The 17145-nt window shown below is 29.7% G+C and overlaps 1 protein-coding gene and 1 pseudogene across 4 annotated transcripts; both read left to right on the forward strand.

Moving 5' to 3' along the window:
- Positions 1-115: 115 nt before the first annotated feature.
- On the forward strand, positions 116-4265 carry LOC109118834 (uncharacterized; annotated as a pseudogene).
- Positions 4266-5114: 849 nt separating this feature from the next.
- On the forward strand, positions 5115-13088 carry RGL (rhamnogalacturonan lyase). 4 transcript variants are annotated; one of them, NM_001365646.1, is made up of 17 exons: positions 5115-5297; positions 6727-6812; positions 7417-7468; positions 7619-7740; positions 7811-7861; positions 7947-8063; positions 8155-8274; positions 8413-8548; positions 8909-9082; positions 9179-9337; positions 9594-9700; positions 10820-10904; positions 10990-11131; positions 11339-11498; positions 11592-11708; positions 12463-12589; positions 12693-13088. In NM_001365646.1, the coding sequence occupies exons 1-17, from the start codon at positions 5256-5258 to the stop codon at positions 12927-12929; spliced, it is 2034 nt and encodes a 677-aa protein (NP_001352575.1). In that variant the 5' UTR covers positions 5115-5255; the 3' UTR covers positions 12930-13088. The 4 variants fall into 4 exon arrangements, with proteins under 4 accessions (NP_001352575.1, NP_001352576.1, XP_025884087.1 ...); XM_026028302.2 differs by lacking the exon at positions 5115-5297 and adding an exon at positions 5538-5679 and having other exon boundaries at positions 12693-12951; NM_001365647.1 differs by lacking the exon at positions 7417-7468.
- The last annotated feature ends 4057 nt before the right edge of the window (positions 13089-17145 follow it).

Raw genomic sequence — 17145 nt, forward strand, 5'->3', positions numbered from 1 at the left:
GTATCTTATGATTTATGTAATTTGCTCTTTAAAATAACTATTTTAATTTTGAATTGGATAAAAATAAATATATAGTATATTGAAGTTGTATATTTATGTATATAGGTTTTATTATATGGCTGTTTCTGATGAGAGGCAACGTGTCATGCCAACATCAATGGATCGAAAGAAGGGTCAAGTTCTTGACTATAAAGAAGCTGTTCATCTCACTAATTCGACTAATCCAAATTTAAATGGAGAGGTACGATTCTATAATTAGTATTTTTTCCGTCTCATTTTACGTGATAATTTGACTGTGCATGAAGTTTAAGAAATAAATGAAAACTTTAAAATATTTATTAAATTGTCCTTAAAAAAAAAGTCAAAATGTAGATTCATTTTTTTCTCTCCTAATAAATGTATTAAGTACTATCATTAAAATTAAGTGATTCAACAAGGATAAATGAGAAATTGTACTTTTATTTACTTACCATATAAAGAAAAATGACATTTTTTTTGGAACTGACCAAAAAAGAAATAGTGTCACATAAAATGAAACAGAAGGAATATAATTTACATACTCGATCAAGTCATTTTTTCACACATACACTATATGCAAGTCCAAAGCTAGCTATCATAGAAAGTACAGATTCGACAAAATTCAATATGTTTATTGAGAAATTAACTGAATATGTACATATGATCCACTTTAGAATCCAAACTTTAAATTCAAAACTTACAATTTTCAAAACTACAACCAAATGCTAAATTCTAAATTCCAGATTAAGGGTGGAGATATATGATCCTATTCAATTTGTCACGATTTTTGATGGTGTACATATTGATAGTTGATAACAATATAATTAATAATACTTTAATGATGATTTTTTACACTTAATTATGCAGGTGGATGACAAGTATTTCTATGCAAGTGATAATAAAGATGGTAAAGTTTATGGATGGGTTAGTTCTACTAGTCCACCATTAGGATTTTGGATGATTAATCCAAGTAATGAATATCGTACTGGAGGACCTTTTAGACAAGACCTTACTACACATATTGGTCCAACTGTACTTAGTGTAAGTCACTAATTACTTAATTAAATTATATATATATATATATAATAATTAATGTAACTTGCTACTAATTATTTATTTATTTATTCATAATTGCAAGATATTTGTGAGTACACATTATGCTGGAGAGGATTTAGCAATTAAATTTGGACAAGGAGAACCATGGAAAAAAGTTATTGGTCCTGTTTTTGTGTATTTAAATTCAAATGCTGCAGCTAAGGAAAATCCTTCTATACTGTGGAATGATGCTAAGACAAGAGTATGTATACAGTTTTTACTATTTTATATCGTTTCGATTTCAGTTTATGTGTCTTACTTTTCCTTTTTTAGTCCATTTTTTTTTAAATAAGAAAAATAATCGACTATCTTTATTCAGTACTCTGAGCATTAAACATGACATGTTTAGATATGTAACAATCTTGGTTCAGCTATTTAGGTATTTGTCCATTGGGTTTTAACCCTAATGACAATTTCGCAACAGTTAATTCTGAACTCGTTTTTATAAGCCTTTTAAACTTTTTTTTGCTCTCATATTGTGAATTCGCTTAAGATATAATTTGCACCCTTTACGATCTATCATGGACATCACATTTTAAGGCATTACACATATTTCGTAAACTTTGTGCCTAATCATATTAACCAAATTTACAGATGAATCAAGAAGCTACAAGTTGGCCATATGAATTTCCAGTTTCAGAAGACTACATCAAATCTAATCAAAGAGGAACTGTTAGTGGCAAGCTATTTGTTAATGACAGGTACATCTTTTACCCTATATATATATATATATATATATATATATATATATATATATATATATATATATATATATATATATATATATATATAGCGGGGGCAAACTTTCCTATAACTTTGGCTTCTTAATGGTCGTCCCATCTGATCTTGATTTGGCTATATATCATTGATGGGGAAATTATCAACGATATATATATATATATATAGCGGGGGCAGACTTTCCTATAGTAATTCTGCTTTGGCTTTTTAATGGTCGTCCCATCTGATCTTGATTTGACTATATATTATTTATGGGGGAAATTATCAATATATATATATATATATATATATATATAGAGAGAGAGAGAGAGAGAGAGAGAGAGAGAGAGAGAGAGCTAGGGCCGGGGGGGGGGGGCAAGCTTTCCTATGGTAGTTTTGCTTTGGCTTCTTAGTGGTCGTCCCATCTGATCTTGATTTGGTTATATATCATTGGCGGAAAAAATTATCAAAATAAACTTTATCATATGTACCTTTATTCGTTTTGATCCTATATGATATCTATTGTTTAATAAAAATATGGTACGTGATCCCAAAAGGTTACTAACACTTCGAGATCTTTAATTAACCTCAATGTCTTGTCTACATACACTCTAACCTTAGCCATACTAGGTTGATTGGTATAATATATATAGCCAATATCCATAAGAGGATTGTCGATAAGACCTAGGATTCTTTTGACATAATATATAGCGACACACGTATCTATAGTAAAATGAGTCTTGACTAATTTAAATTAAAGATAGTTATTATCTATACGTAGAATACCTAATATCCGAATAAACGATTCATATAATCATTTCAATTAATTTGAGACTGAGACATAACTAATTGATTATTTATTTTGTGTTTTTGTTTTATAAGTTTTATCAGTAAACATATTGTGCCAGCATCCAATGCTTATATAGGATTAGCACCACTAGGAGAAGCTGGATCTTGGCAAAGAGAAAACAAAGTAAGGTTAATTAAATAATTATATTATTTATATAAAAAAAATTTGAAGAATACTTTAATTATATATATATAGATTTATTATTCTTTTAAATTTCATTTCGTTTTATATTCTCCAGGGTTATCAATTTTGGACAAAAACTCATGATAATGGAAATTTCACCATAAAAAATGTCATATCCGGTACATATAATTTGTATGCAACAATCCCAGGAGTTCTTGGAGATTATAAATACACTTCAATTGTAAATGTTACTCCAGGTTAATTTTATTTTTATTTTCTTAATAACTCACTTGTTATTTTTTCCTAATTCTAAACAATATTTTCTAAATTTTTTTTTGTGTGTGTACCTATGTATAGGTTCAAATATTAAATTAGGTGATTTATTGTATAATCCTCCAAGAAATGGAGTTACAATTTGGGAAATTGGTGTACCAGATAGAACTGCTGCTGAATTTTTTATTCCAAATCCACCTCCACAATTCAAAGTTCACAAATACAAAAATAATTCTGAATCAAGGTAAGTTCCAAAAATACACTTTTTATAATTTTTTAAAAAATTAATTGTGGTTTATTTTATTTTGATTTGTAGATTTAGACAATATGGTTTGTGGAAACAATATAGTGTTTTGTATCCTAAAACTGATCTTGTCTACAATGTTGAGACTAGTAACTACTCAAGAGATTGGTTTTATGCTCATGTTACAAGGTAAGCTCGTTTATACAGTCAAATCTTTTTATAATAATGACATTTGCTTTGATTTTTTTGATTGCTATACTAAATTGTATATATAGAACATACCATGAAACATCGATGTAAAAAAAAATTGATGGATTTTTGTTTTCTTCAGGAAAATTGGAAACAATACATATAAAGCTATTACATGGAAAATTATATTTAATCTTGCCAATGTTAGTAATGCTTCAAATTACACTCTCCAATTGGCTATTGCTGCAGCTTCACAAGCTGAACTTCAAGTATGTATTTATATACCCTTTTTAATTACTTTGACTTAATATTATTTCAAATATATGTTATATTGCTCGGGTTCATAAAAAATGATATAGTTTTGGAAAATCTAACAATAACGAGTAACATACGTGTATATATCATAATGATATTCGAAATATTATTTTCTAACTAAACTAACGTGACTAGATAAATTTTGTTCAATATAACTTACATAGATCTTTTTTTTTCTTAAGGTTCGTGTCAACTACGAAAATGCAAAAACACCTCATTTTACAACAGGACAAATAGGGGGAAGTAATGCAATTGCAAGACATGGAATTCATGGATTATATTGGATTTATAGCATTGGAATACAAGGAAAATTGCTTGTCAATGGAGCAAACACTATTTTTCTTTCACAAATATTGGCTCTTAGCCCATTTCAAGGTGTAATGTATGATTATCTTCGTTTTGAAGGACCTCATCAGTAATAAAAAAAATTATTATTTTTTATTCATTTTTTTCATTGTAGACATTATATTTAAAAGCGAAAACACAAAAAGAACGATAAGATCCATTAGAAAAAAAACTACTAAAAACATTGTTTCTTAGCTATCAAAAAACACTACATGAATCAAAAGCAAAAAAAGGCCTAAAACATGTCACAACAAATTGTTAGCTAATTCACCATTCGAAACTTGCAAGCTAACCAACAACTCAACAACCAAAAATCTTAAAAAAATTGTTTCTTACTTCTTTCTTCATTTGAAAACAATTTAATATAATATAAAATTGACTACCTATATATTTAGAAAATAGGTGTTTTATAAAGAAATAATATAAATGTGTACACACTAACACCTAATCTGAAAGATATTTTCTATAATCGGATACTAAAAAAACTCTATAATAAGAATACTCCCTCCGGTCCATTTTACTTGTCATATTTTTTTCAATATGCATTTTAAAAAATATTACGTAATCAAAAGAGTAATTTGACTAAATTATCCTTAATTGCTATTTGGTTAAATTTATACTACTATCATTTTTCACCACATTATTAATAATATCAATCTCTAGAGTAAAGATAGAAACAAATAATTAATCATAGCTTAATTTTTTAAAATGACAATTATTTTGAAATAACGCGTATATATATATATATATATATATAAATAATGAAAATGCTAGAAAGATAAGGAAGGTATAATTCTAATTGAAGAAAAAAGAAAGATTTAGCATCTTGATTATAAAATAGATGACTTTTGCTTCCATAGCTTAATGATTAATTTTCTTCCTCGTAGATACGTGCAAAAATCATATAGCACAATATATTTACTTTTTAAAATTTACTTAATTAGTAGTTTTCCTTTTTTTATTTTTATTTTTTTGGTTAGAAGTAGTTATCCATCTATAGTCTCTTTTAAATAAATGATAATATATTATTAAATAAACGTATGAGAAATTGTCTCTCCCAATGTTTTTTTGCCACAAGAGAAACATATGAGACTAGAAGAAACAAAGAAACAAAAAATCCACAAAGAGGTACGTAAAATTATTCATTTTTAAATAACTTCATCATTTATGAATTTCGAATTATCACGAATATAGCTTATGTTTTTTTGTGTTTTTTTTTTCATTTTATTGGGCGCTATACGATTATTTTATTCATCTTTTATCTTTTCATGATACTATTTTTTACTGTTAATCACCTTTTCTTTCTTAGTCTTTTTTTTATTTGACTATACGTCTGTATTAAAATAATATTTTATATCGCATGTTTAAATTATTTATGCATTTTCTTCTATGGTGGGATGACGGGGATTGAGAGAAGAAAAAAGAAAGAGGACCAAGAAATGATGATAGTGAAGGTGATGGTGATAATAATAACGGAGAGAGACGGTGATGAGAAAAGGAAAAAAAAAAGGTGATTGATGGTAGAGTTTAATTTGATTTTGAATGATGAGAAATAATTAAATTTTCCCCTAAAATTTGTAAAAGATTCAAATTTACCCTCCATTTGTATTTGTTGATTCTTAATTGTTTGACACGTGATATCACCCGCTATTAGCTTCCTCCCCTAAGGGTAAATTTATTTTACTTCGCACAAGTTAAAGGTATATTATTTCGAAGAAAAATTTATTCCATTTCACATAGTTAATTAGCGAAATTGACCCTTTGACCCCTTCTGTTGATCTGTTTGTTTTGTTTTTTTTTTTTCCTTTAAACATTCATATTTGAGTTTTATTTTTGAGCCTATGTAATTTAATATGTTGTAACATGTTTGTTTGGAACAAATTTTAATGCCTAAAAAAAATAATTATATATTTTTATCAAACAGTACAAGTAGTTCTCTTTCTTAATAGTATATTTTCCGTCTTAAAATGATTTGGACTTTTTGCGAATTTATTTCATATTTGCGTGAAGATTTTTTTAATTTTTATGGAAATAGTTGATTGTTAAAAGAGTATTGGCTACATTTTGATCTTTTATGAATATCTCAAGACTTTACAAATATTTGGAGTGACTTTTCACGAGAAAATATATCAACTATTCTATAGACATGAACAAAATTTTTTAGTAAAATAGTCTATAAGAACTCTAACTGAAATTATACCTGTCTTATAGAATCTTACATAATTTCGTTATTGACAATATTTTGTACTTTACTTTTTCAATAATTACAACTAATTTCACTTATTTAAATAAATATATATGGGTATAAGTCAAAAAAGTTGAACCTAATAAACTACATTTTTCTGTCCTTGTGTTACTTACGTCCGTGACTAACTCCTAATTTTAGCAACTCATATTGTGACATTTAATTAATTTAATGGCTTCAGCAACCATAGTAGATGAATTAGGTAAATTAACACATGCACCATATATATTTAATCAATTAATTAAAGTTAATTAATATAGTATTCACCTCATTAAATAAATCAATCAACATATTTATATTGTGAAAATGCAGAACATGGGGAAGAATATGCAACTTATAAGCTTATTATATGTTGTGGAGTTTACCATGGTTGCTTTTACATTGTTGGTAGTTGATGGGTAAGTCTCTATTTCATTTATTTAACTCTTATATCAGAGTATTTTAACGTGTTATAATAAAGTTTTTTTCACGATTTAGTGTGATTTAGTGGATAAATTCAATTATTCAATATATATGTTGTGCTGGTAAGAGGTAACAAGTGTGATGAGATGTACAAATAGCCGAACACTATCGTAAGAGGTAGAAATGTACTTGGTAGTGAATATATCCGAAAATTGAGGTGCGAGTAAATTGATCTTAACTTACTCATCAACAAATTATTACCCATCCAAAAAGTTACTTCAATTTTAAATTGATTAGATTGAAATAAACTAAAATGCAGATCATAAATCAACTTATTTAATTCTTACTTGGTATTAGAGCCAAAGTACATCCCTGTAGAATACACTCGTTATATATTTATTGATTTGATGTAAATAACGTGTCTGAATAAAGTTGAGATATGACAAAAGTTTCGATTTTGATTATGTGAGACATTTCTTCTTGTACAAATCTAAAACAGGGCATTTTCTGCATTTTAGTTCTTTTTAAGTTGATAGAAAGAGTAATCTAATCTCTATGAAGATTTGCATACTGATTTGCTGTTTATTTTTCCGAAAACAGGCAAAGATTGATAGAATCGCCGATTGTTAGATTGGATATACAAACTAACCAAGTAAATTTATACCTCTAACTATCCATCGTTCTGTTTACCTACCTAAACTAGCCAGTATATGTCTAATCGTACATCATTTTCAATTGTTGTACTTTGATCCATGATTTTTCACATCTTATCGCGTGTTTATCCTATATCGTCTCTCTTCAGGTGACGATGAGCAATGGCATTGTAAATGTTACATTATCAACACCATATGGTTTTGTTACGAGCATATCATATGGTGGAGTCAACAACTTACTCGCGACTCAAAATGTTGAAAAAGATAGAGGGTACATAACCTATAAACATCTTACTCCCTCTGTTTCAAACTTGTTTGGCTTAATCTATGACATTTTTCAGGTATTGGGATATTTTTTGGAATCGTACAACGTCTAAAAGAGCTCGAAAAAAGTAATCTTTACCTTATAGTCACAAATTATGATACATGAAATTCGATCATACAAAATTATAAGTCCATTTTTCGCGTAAAATCCAGGTTCTTGGAAAATAATTTCGAGGTCATTATGGATACCGAAAACCAGGCAGAAATATCGTTTAAAAGTACATGGAATGCTTCTCAATCTGATGAACTTCCATTAAACAGTGACTTAAGGTGAAGTGTACTATAAAAGCTCAATTTTTTCAATTTCTTTTCTTCAGAAATCTCAATTTTGTATACGTATGCTAAATCGATGAATTTTCAGGTTTGTGATGTTACGAGACACACCTGGATTTTATACGTATGCTATCGTTGAACGTTTAGAAGGATGGCCCCTTGTATATATCGAAAATTTAAGAGTTGTGTTCAAGCTTCAACAGGACATGTACTAAATTACATTTCCTCATCATTTACTTAAGATATCATCTGTTTTTTTAAGTTGAGTGTCTTTTGGAAATAACCTCTCTATCTCCACGAGGTAGAGGTAAGGTCAGAGTATGAAACTTGATGTTATAATTTATAGGTTTCATTACATGGCTATCTCGGACGAGAGGCAGAGGATCATGCCAATGCCAGTGGATCGAGAGACGGGAAAGGTACTTGACTACAAAGAAGCTGTTCTTTTGACAAATCCAACTAACCCAAACCTAAAAGGAGAGGTAAGATCTATCGTATTCTAGATCATGTATCTGTTGAACGTATGACCAGATCATCTAAAAGCTTAATATGTTATATGAGACACTTTTATTTACTTAACTATTGTAAACAATACCTATGTTAAGAAGGAAATTGAAGCTGTTTATTGTACAAACATGTTGTCCTTCGTCCTAGATAGAGAAGTGCAAGCTATATAAAGTTATAACAGTAAGGGCAGCTCGATGTACTAAGCTCCTACTGTGCACAGAGTGAGAGAAGGGTCGTACTCGTACCACAAGGATCTATTTCTACAAGAGTCTGTCTCCACATCTCGAACATGTGACTTCCTAGGAAGTCACAAATTTACATCTACAAATTTGCAGGTGGATGACAAATACTTTTATGCAAGTGATAACAAAGACGATAGAGTTCATGGATGGGTAAGTTCTACTAATCCTCCAGTAGGATTTTGGATGATAATTCCTAATGATGAATTTCGTACTGGAGGACCTTACAAACAAGACCTCACTTCACATGTTGGTCCAACTGTACTATCTGTAAGTACATTTGAATTAATTATACACGACTTGTTTCAAACTCAGACATACTAGTAATAGTAGTAGTTGTTATTGAGTATTTCTTCATTATCTCAGATATTTGTAAGTAGACATTTTGCTGGAGATGATCTTGTTATCAAATTTCAACAAGGAGAGCCATGGAAAAAAGTTATTGGCCCTGTATTTCTCTATCTTAACTCAAATTCTTCTGCTATGGACAATCCCATCATACTCTGGGAAGATGCTAAGAGAAGGGTAACGAATTAATCTTTTACTATTTTCTACTCCCTACGTCCCAATTTATGTGACGTTGTTTGTGGTCTAAAAACATGTCATAGATTCATTAAGAGTAAAATAAACATTTTGAAGTTAAAAAGTGTCAATTCTTTTTGCGACTGAGTTAAAAGGAAAGTGTGTTACATAAATTGAGACATGGAGAATAGTATCGATTTGGGATGTCGAAGTGGTTCAGTTAACATATTACTGAAAGCATTCCATGTCGAATTTACAGATGAATCAAGAAGTTGCAAGCTGGCCTTATGATTTTCCAGTTTCAGAAGAGTACATCAAATCTAATCAAAGGGGAATGGTTAGAGGCCAGCTTCTTATTAACGACAGGTAGTTATCTCTGGCTTTCATTCTTTAGTATCTGTGTAGATATCATTTATGCATCAAAATTAGAAAATGGAGTGTCTTTGATTATTATGGATTCAATTAATAATCTATTTTTATCGCGAAAACTCTATTGTGTCTCATAAATGGAATTGTATTGTTTAATTTCGAGTTCTTGTGTGATAATGTTATGAGTGCAATTAAACTAAATTTCATTAATATTTAAAATGTATAATTTCTATTTTCAGTATTACTATATGATCACGAAATATGATATTGACAAAGCGAAAAACAAAATAAAGTTGCATAATCTGATAAATAAATTATAAATTTAATTTATATTTATAAGTTAATTGAACTCGTATTTATACGCGAATGAGAATGAGAATCTAAGTAAGATTCTTTTTAATTCAGTTACATCATTAAAACTCATTATGGATGATTATATCAGAAATGTAACTCTCCTTGACAAAAAAGAAACAAAATCTTTGGTCCCAAGATATTAATCCTTTTGAAATGATTCTACTATATCCTCAAAATCTTTACCCATTCATACTTCAATATTTGCCCAAAATATATAATTATTAAAAATAAATACTTTCCTGATTTGTGACAGAAAATGTTCTATAATAGGGTGTTCTTTTCTATCATAGATTTTTGCTATGTTAAAATGTTATATGAATCTTGTCAAGTTTCATCTGCAAAGTTGATGAATTGTATTTAGTTTTTTGTTTGATAAGTTTTTGTTAAGTTACAAAAAGAATTATCAATACAAAAATTTGTATCCGACATTCGTTCAATACGAAACGTGCCTATTGTTTTTAGTTCTCTAGGCAAAGAGTTGCAATACTATTATAAATAGGAAAATATCTTTTTCATGTTAACAAAATATTAGCCATTTGTTACAATACTATATAATTGTTCTTGTTCTAAAAAATCTTATTGAAATATAATAAGATAAAAGTGGTATAATTCAAATAACTAAAATATTAGACAAAGTTCTACTCATTTAACTCAAAACACATAAATTTGATTTCTTTTTTTCTATCTTCATAATAACATGACTATATAAGAAAATAATTAAATTTTCTAAAATTATTTAACATCTATAATTTGTATTTTCAGCTCTATGACTTTAGTATCCGCATCCAACGGTTATATAGGGTTAGCACCACCAGGAGATGTTGGATCTTGGCAAAGAGAAAACAAAGTAAAGTTGCATGATTCATTAATTAATAAGAAAATTTAATAACATAAATTATTAATAGAGTAATTTTATTTCGTTTTGTTTATAGGGTTATCAATTTTGGACTAAAACAGACGCTATGGGGAATTTCACCATAGAAAATGTCATATCTGGTACATATAATTTGTATGCAACCGTTCCAGGAATTATGGGGGATTACAAATACACTTTTGATGTACAAGTTACTCCAGGTTTTGATTTCTTACTTAGGCCTTATGTTATTTAATTTGTTAATTCAATGACTTCAGTACTTATGGAATCACACTGAATATGTTGTTATTGTTGTTCATTCGATGTTTGTTTAGAATGAGACTATTGTACTACTCATATTTGTTAATTTCAGTGCTCTTATGAACTCATTTTCGTTTTTCTTTCAATTTGAATGTGTATCAATGCAGGTTCTAGTATTGATTTAGGGAGTTTGGTTTATAATCCTCCTAGAAATGGAGCTACACTTTGGGAAATCGGTGTACCAGATCGAACAGCTGCTGAGTTTTTCGTTCCAGCGCCACCTCCAGAATATAACGTGCACGTATACCAAAACAATGTTGAATCAATGTATGATCGAAAAATGTTCAATGGCTATTTTGAATATTTTCTTGTTATATTTGAAAATATTGTAGCTCATTCACATTTATTTTTGGTTTGCAGATTTAGACAATATGGTTTGTGGGAACAATATAGTATTTTGTATCCTGAAAATGATCTTGTCTACAATGTTGGGACTAGCAATTACTCAAAAGATTGGTTTTTTGCTCATGTTACTAGGTATGTATTATATCCTATGATTCTTGTTTTTGAAGTTTATTTTTATTGTTGTAAGTAAGGGGAGATTTAATTTGGTGCGTCCATAAGTGGTGTTGTCGCGTGACCAGAGGTTTCGAGTTTAAGTTGTTTCCCTTCTCTGATCCCCATGCTTAGAAGGAACTTAGTGCGTTCGACTTGTCATTTTACCTTTTTTTTTTTGTGAATTATTCTTTTTTGTTCTCGTTTCTTTCATTTAAGATATATCTTTGAATCTAAATAATAAAATTAGATTTACTTTAAAAAGGAGTGTATTGTATTGAATTTACCCAATAATCTCTATTTTTGAAACATCCAATGCCAAAGTCATTGATTGGGCAAGTTGCCAACCCCTAGCCATTTTTGTAACGAAAGGGAGATTTGGCGTAACCATAAGAATTGTTATTGTGTAACCTAAGTGGTCACTTTCAAGTGCCTTTGCACATAGTGTGAGCTTAGTGTAACCGTAAGAATTGTTATTGTGTAATCTAAGTGGTCACTTTCAAGTGTCTTTGCACATAGTGTGAGCTTAGTGTTCCAGAATGTCACTTATTTTTTTTTTTTTGTAAATCACCCATCAAGGCATAGTATGTATGTATTGACATGCATATATATATATATATATAGGCATCATTCTCTAACAATAAGCTAAATACAAAAAAATAAAATATAAGACATCGAAATTATATTGAATTTGTTATTATTGTTTGTCGAATAACCATGTCACTTCCTTGTGCAGGAATATAGGAAACAAGACCTATATATCTACCACATGGAAAATTATATTTGACCTTGAAATTGTTGACAATGCATCAAATTACACTCTCCAAATAGCTCTTGCAGCAGCTCAAGGAGCTAAATTACAAGTATGTTTCATTTCAATCAAGTCAATTTTCCTATTCTTTTTGTTTATGTGTTTAAATTATACGTGAAAAATCAGCGAATCATTGTTGTTTCTCTCTCTATAAGGTTCGTTTCAACGATGAAAAAGTTGTAGAACCTCATTTTACGACAGGAAAAATAGGGGGAGATAATGCAATCGCGAGACATGGTATTCATGGATTATATTTTCTTTATAGTATCGAAGTAAAGGGCAATCTACTTGTAAATGGAACAAACACAATTTTTCTTACACAAACAATAGCTACTAACCCTTTTCAAGGAGTAATGTATGATTATCTTCGTTTAGAAGGACCTCATCAGTGATAAAATGATTATTTCATGATAATATACTCAATATGATTTCATTAGTGAATTCTGAAGAACGATGATCATGATCATTATTTATATATATACATTGACAATGTAAAGATTCTTCTACCAAGTTATTGATTAATGTTAATCATAAAAATTTGCCTATATTTACCTTATGTGACACGAGAAAATATATTTTCCACCGTTGGGGTTAATAGTGAGTAATTTCTCTATTTCAAATGTGGGTAACATTATATTTAATGAACATTTGCACAACACAAATATACTCTGGTCTTAGGTCTATCTTACGTATATCCCAACTAATTTCATAAAAAATCAATTATATTTTATCAATATAAGTATCAAATAACTCTGTTTAGTAAGACCTAAAAAAATTAACTTTTATATGTCCTTTCATAATTCTTTTCTTGTGTGAAACTTTGCAACATAAAAAGGTTCTTAATTTTATTTTTATTTTTTTAAAAGGTGAGGCATCCATTATGGATTATAATAAGGTTAATTAAAAGTCACGAGTGGTCCTTTTAATTTGGTATCACATGATCCCAAAAAAATATAAAAACGTCCACATCTTCATCATAACTTTTTTATTTTAGCACTTTTGATCCCTCAGAATTGTAGCAACAAAAGTGCATTTTATATTCACTTTTTGAATACCTCTGTAAAAGTTATATTAAAGTCACTAGACAATGAAAATGCTCGTTTTGTTTCATATTATTTGATCCTCATACTAAAAATAATTATTTTAATTATAATTAAAGCTTTCTTAAGAGATGCGTATATCAATAGAGCCAATTTTTGAAACTTTTTAATTAAGGAGAATGACAATAAAGTTTCTTGGCCTAATTATAACCTTTAGGAGAATGGCAAATTTGAGTTTTCTTATTATTTTTAACTCTTTTAGGGGTCCATTCTTTTTTTTCTTTTATCTTTTTTAAGGTGGGGTTGGGTGTAGGGGTTCTATGTGGTACCTATAAAAATAAAACTTAGTAAAAAATGAAATTCAAAATAAGTTGAATTAGTTCGAAACAAAAGTTTAACTATAATTATAATTATAATAAATTCGTTGCTAAGATTCGTAAAAGATTGAATCCATGTACAATTTAAATTTTGAGTCTACTTCTATCGATGGACCATGCTAATCACACTAATCTTAACCTCTTAAATATAGCATTATCTGTAATTAATATGCATAATAATCACAAATTAGTTTGTTACAAAACCAAGAACTGGTTTTGAAACCAACAAATTTGTTCTTTAATACTAGTGACAAAAAAATTAAGTCCCTTTTCCATGGTAATTATTTTTTCCGTTCATATTATCTGTCTTTTATAACTTTTGAAGATCATTTAATAAAATTGAAATTTAATATTCATCTTACCACTAATAACATCTGGACAGAATTTTTTAAAAATTTATGATATTTTTTAATTTTAAAATAAATTGATATTTTTCTATTTAATTAAAATTTATTAAAGTTAAAAGAGTAAAAATATTTAAAAAGATAAAATAACATAAGTAAAATATCATTCTAATCAAATTTTATGGCCAAAAGAATTTTTCTCGTATTTATTTATTGAATATTATTAAATTTTTATATTTTTATTTATGTTCTCTGTTAAAAATATTGAATTTGATTGAATCTATCTGCTTAAACCCCCTTCTCATCGAAGAAGATAATTGATCACTGTTAATATTTATTTACTTTTACATTTTATTTTCTTAGAGATCTTATTTAATTGGTGGTCCAAGTAATTAAATGAAACAAAAAATGGATAAATTTGAAACAGAAAGAGATATAAATGACTGCTTAATTTTGTTTTAAAATACCAATATTTATAAGTAGATTTTAATTTAATACACATTAATGTTTAGGTTGACAAAATCAAGAAAAACCTATTTTAATGTTGAGTTGTCTTTATGGAGATAAAATCCTACTAATTGAAGATGTAAAAAAATATTAATTAGAATAGATGTTTGACTATATTTATCTTTATTTATATCTTAGTAAGATATAATTTTTATTCTCTGAACATTTTATTTATGACTCATAATTAAGGTACTTGTAGTCTTTGAAGAGTAATCCTATAACTTTGGAGTATAGGTCGGGTTTGATTTTATGTTAATGAGTTTTGGGTTTTTATTTTTATTTCGATTAAATGATTTGATTTTATATTGGTGACGTGGACTTTTAATAAGAGGTTATATTATATTAATGATTTTGAAAATCTCGTTAATGAAAAATAGCATGATTGAACCTTTTCTATAACGATAATAACATAAATAAGTCAAATTGTTAACATATGACACAGATAAGCCTTTTTGTCACGACCCAAATCGGGCCGCGACTGGCACCCACACTTATCCTCCTGTGTGAGCGAACCAACCGAATCTAAACTTTAACATTTCAATGTACTATCAACATAAAGTAATGCGGAAGACTTAAACTTATTTATAAAAACCAATTCAATAACTATTATTTCCCAAAACCTGGAAGTCATCACAACAAGAACATCTATGATCAAATTACTAAACTAAGAGTTTCTAAGAAGCTAAAAATACATAAAAGCTAGTCCATGCCGGAAATTCAAGGCATCAAGACATGAAGAGGAAGATCCAGTCCAAGCTAGAAGCATTAGCTCACCCTGATATCCGGAGTAATGAAGACTGGCTAGAGTTGCGGTTGAGTTGAAGATGATGGCACGTTTGCTGCACTCCACATTTTAACAAGAAGGAAACATAAAAGTAGGGGTCAGTACAAAACACGGGTACTGAGTAGATATCATCGGCCAACTCAAAATAGAAAACAGTATATACCAAGTAATATCATAAAATCAACTATGATACTCAACATGTAGCATTTATAATTACCATAACCCTTGGTTACAACACCAAGCTCATCAATGAGGACTCACGCCTCCTCATCATACTCATTTGGGATTTAGGTTCATTAGATTGAGTATATTAACATCTTTCAAGATTCATTATCTTTATTCCTCTCGTGTCGGTACGTGACACTCCGCTCCTCAATATACTATTCTGGTGTCGGAACGTGACACTCCGATCCTCATTCTATCCTGGTACCGGAACGTGGCACCCGATCCATATTCTATCCTGGTGTCGGAACGTGACACTCCGATCCTCATATTCTATCCTGGTACCGGAACGTGGCACCCGATCCATATTCTATCCTGGTGTCGGAACGTGACACTCCGATCCTCATATTCTATCCTGGTACCGGAACGTGGCACCCGGTCCATATTCTATCCTGGTGTCGGAACGTGACACTCCGATCCTCATATTCTATCCTGGTACCGGAACGTGGCACCCGATCCATATTCTATCCTGGTGTCGGAACGTGACACTCCGATCCTCATATTCTATCCTGGTACCGGAACGTGGCACCCGATCCATATTCTATCCTGGTGTCGGAACGTGACACTCCGATCCTCATATACTATCCTGGTAACGGAACATGGCACCCGATCCCCTGATCTCCTTCTATCAATTCATCAAGCCTTCTCTCTTACCAAGGCATCATCAATCTCATTATTTTAGTTCATCACGTCTTCTTTTATACCAAGGCCTCATCATTAACAAAGAGATTAGGGTTTTTCAAGATTTGGGATTCAATAACTTCATCATGCTTATATAATCACAATTATATAATTACATTCATGCAAGCATACAATTAAGCACATAGCAGGGTTTACAATATTATCAATACATATCATTCGCTATTAAGAATTTACTACGAATATCGTAAGAGAAACCATAACCTACCTCCACCGAAGATTTCGTGATCAAGCAAGAATTTCCCAAAGCCTTGTGTTTTTCCTCTTCGTTCGTCTCTCTCTATCAATTCTCCTTCTCTCTCTTTCTGTTCTTTTCTTTTTCTTATTCAAACCCTCCTTCTTTTACCTTAATTAGCATATAATTAAGAATAAAAGATGGAATAATAACCCACTAATTTACTTAAGGTTACCTCTTTTAACCCCCAAGTAATTAGACTTATTAACATAAACCCACTAACTTTATAATTAAAGTAGGAATAGTCCAAAACGTCCCTTAAAACGTGTAAAGAAATCCGACTGGGATTACGCAACCTGTGACGGCCCGTCGCGCCTGCGACGGTCCGTCATGCAGGTTCGTCAGAGACTCGATTTCCTTAAGGAGTCTGTGACGGCCCGTCGTACCTACGACGGTCCGT

The sequence above is a fragment of the Solanum lycopersicum genome, chromosome 11 (genome assembly GCF_036512215.1).
Source record: "Solanum lycopersicum chromosome 11, SLM_r2.1".
In the NCBI taxonomy this organism is placed as follows: Eukaryota; Viridiplantae; Streptophyta; class Magnoliopsida; order Solanales; family Solanaceae; genus Solanum; species Solanum lycopersicum.

Excerpts from the sequence above, each read along its gene's own strand:
- RGL (NM_001365646.1), top strand. The coding sequence starts at position 5,256 with ATGAGACTAGAAGAAACAAAGAAACAAAAAATCCACAAAGAG. Across the intron at positions 8,275-8,412 it reads TTCAAGCTTCAACAGGACAT|GTTTCATTACATGGCTATCT; the intron begins GTACTAAATTAC and ends TATAATTTATAG. Across the intron at positions 9,083-9,178 it reads TTGGTCCAACTGTACTATCT|ATATTTGTAAGTAGACATTT; the intron begins GTAAGTACATTT and ends TCATTATCTCAG.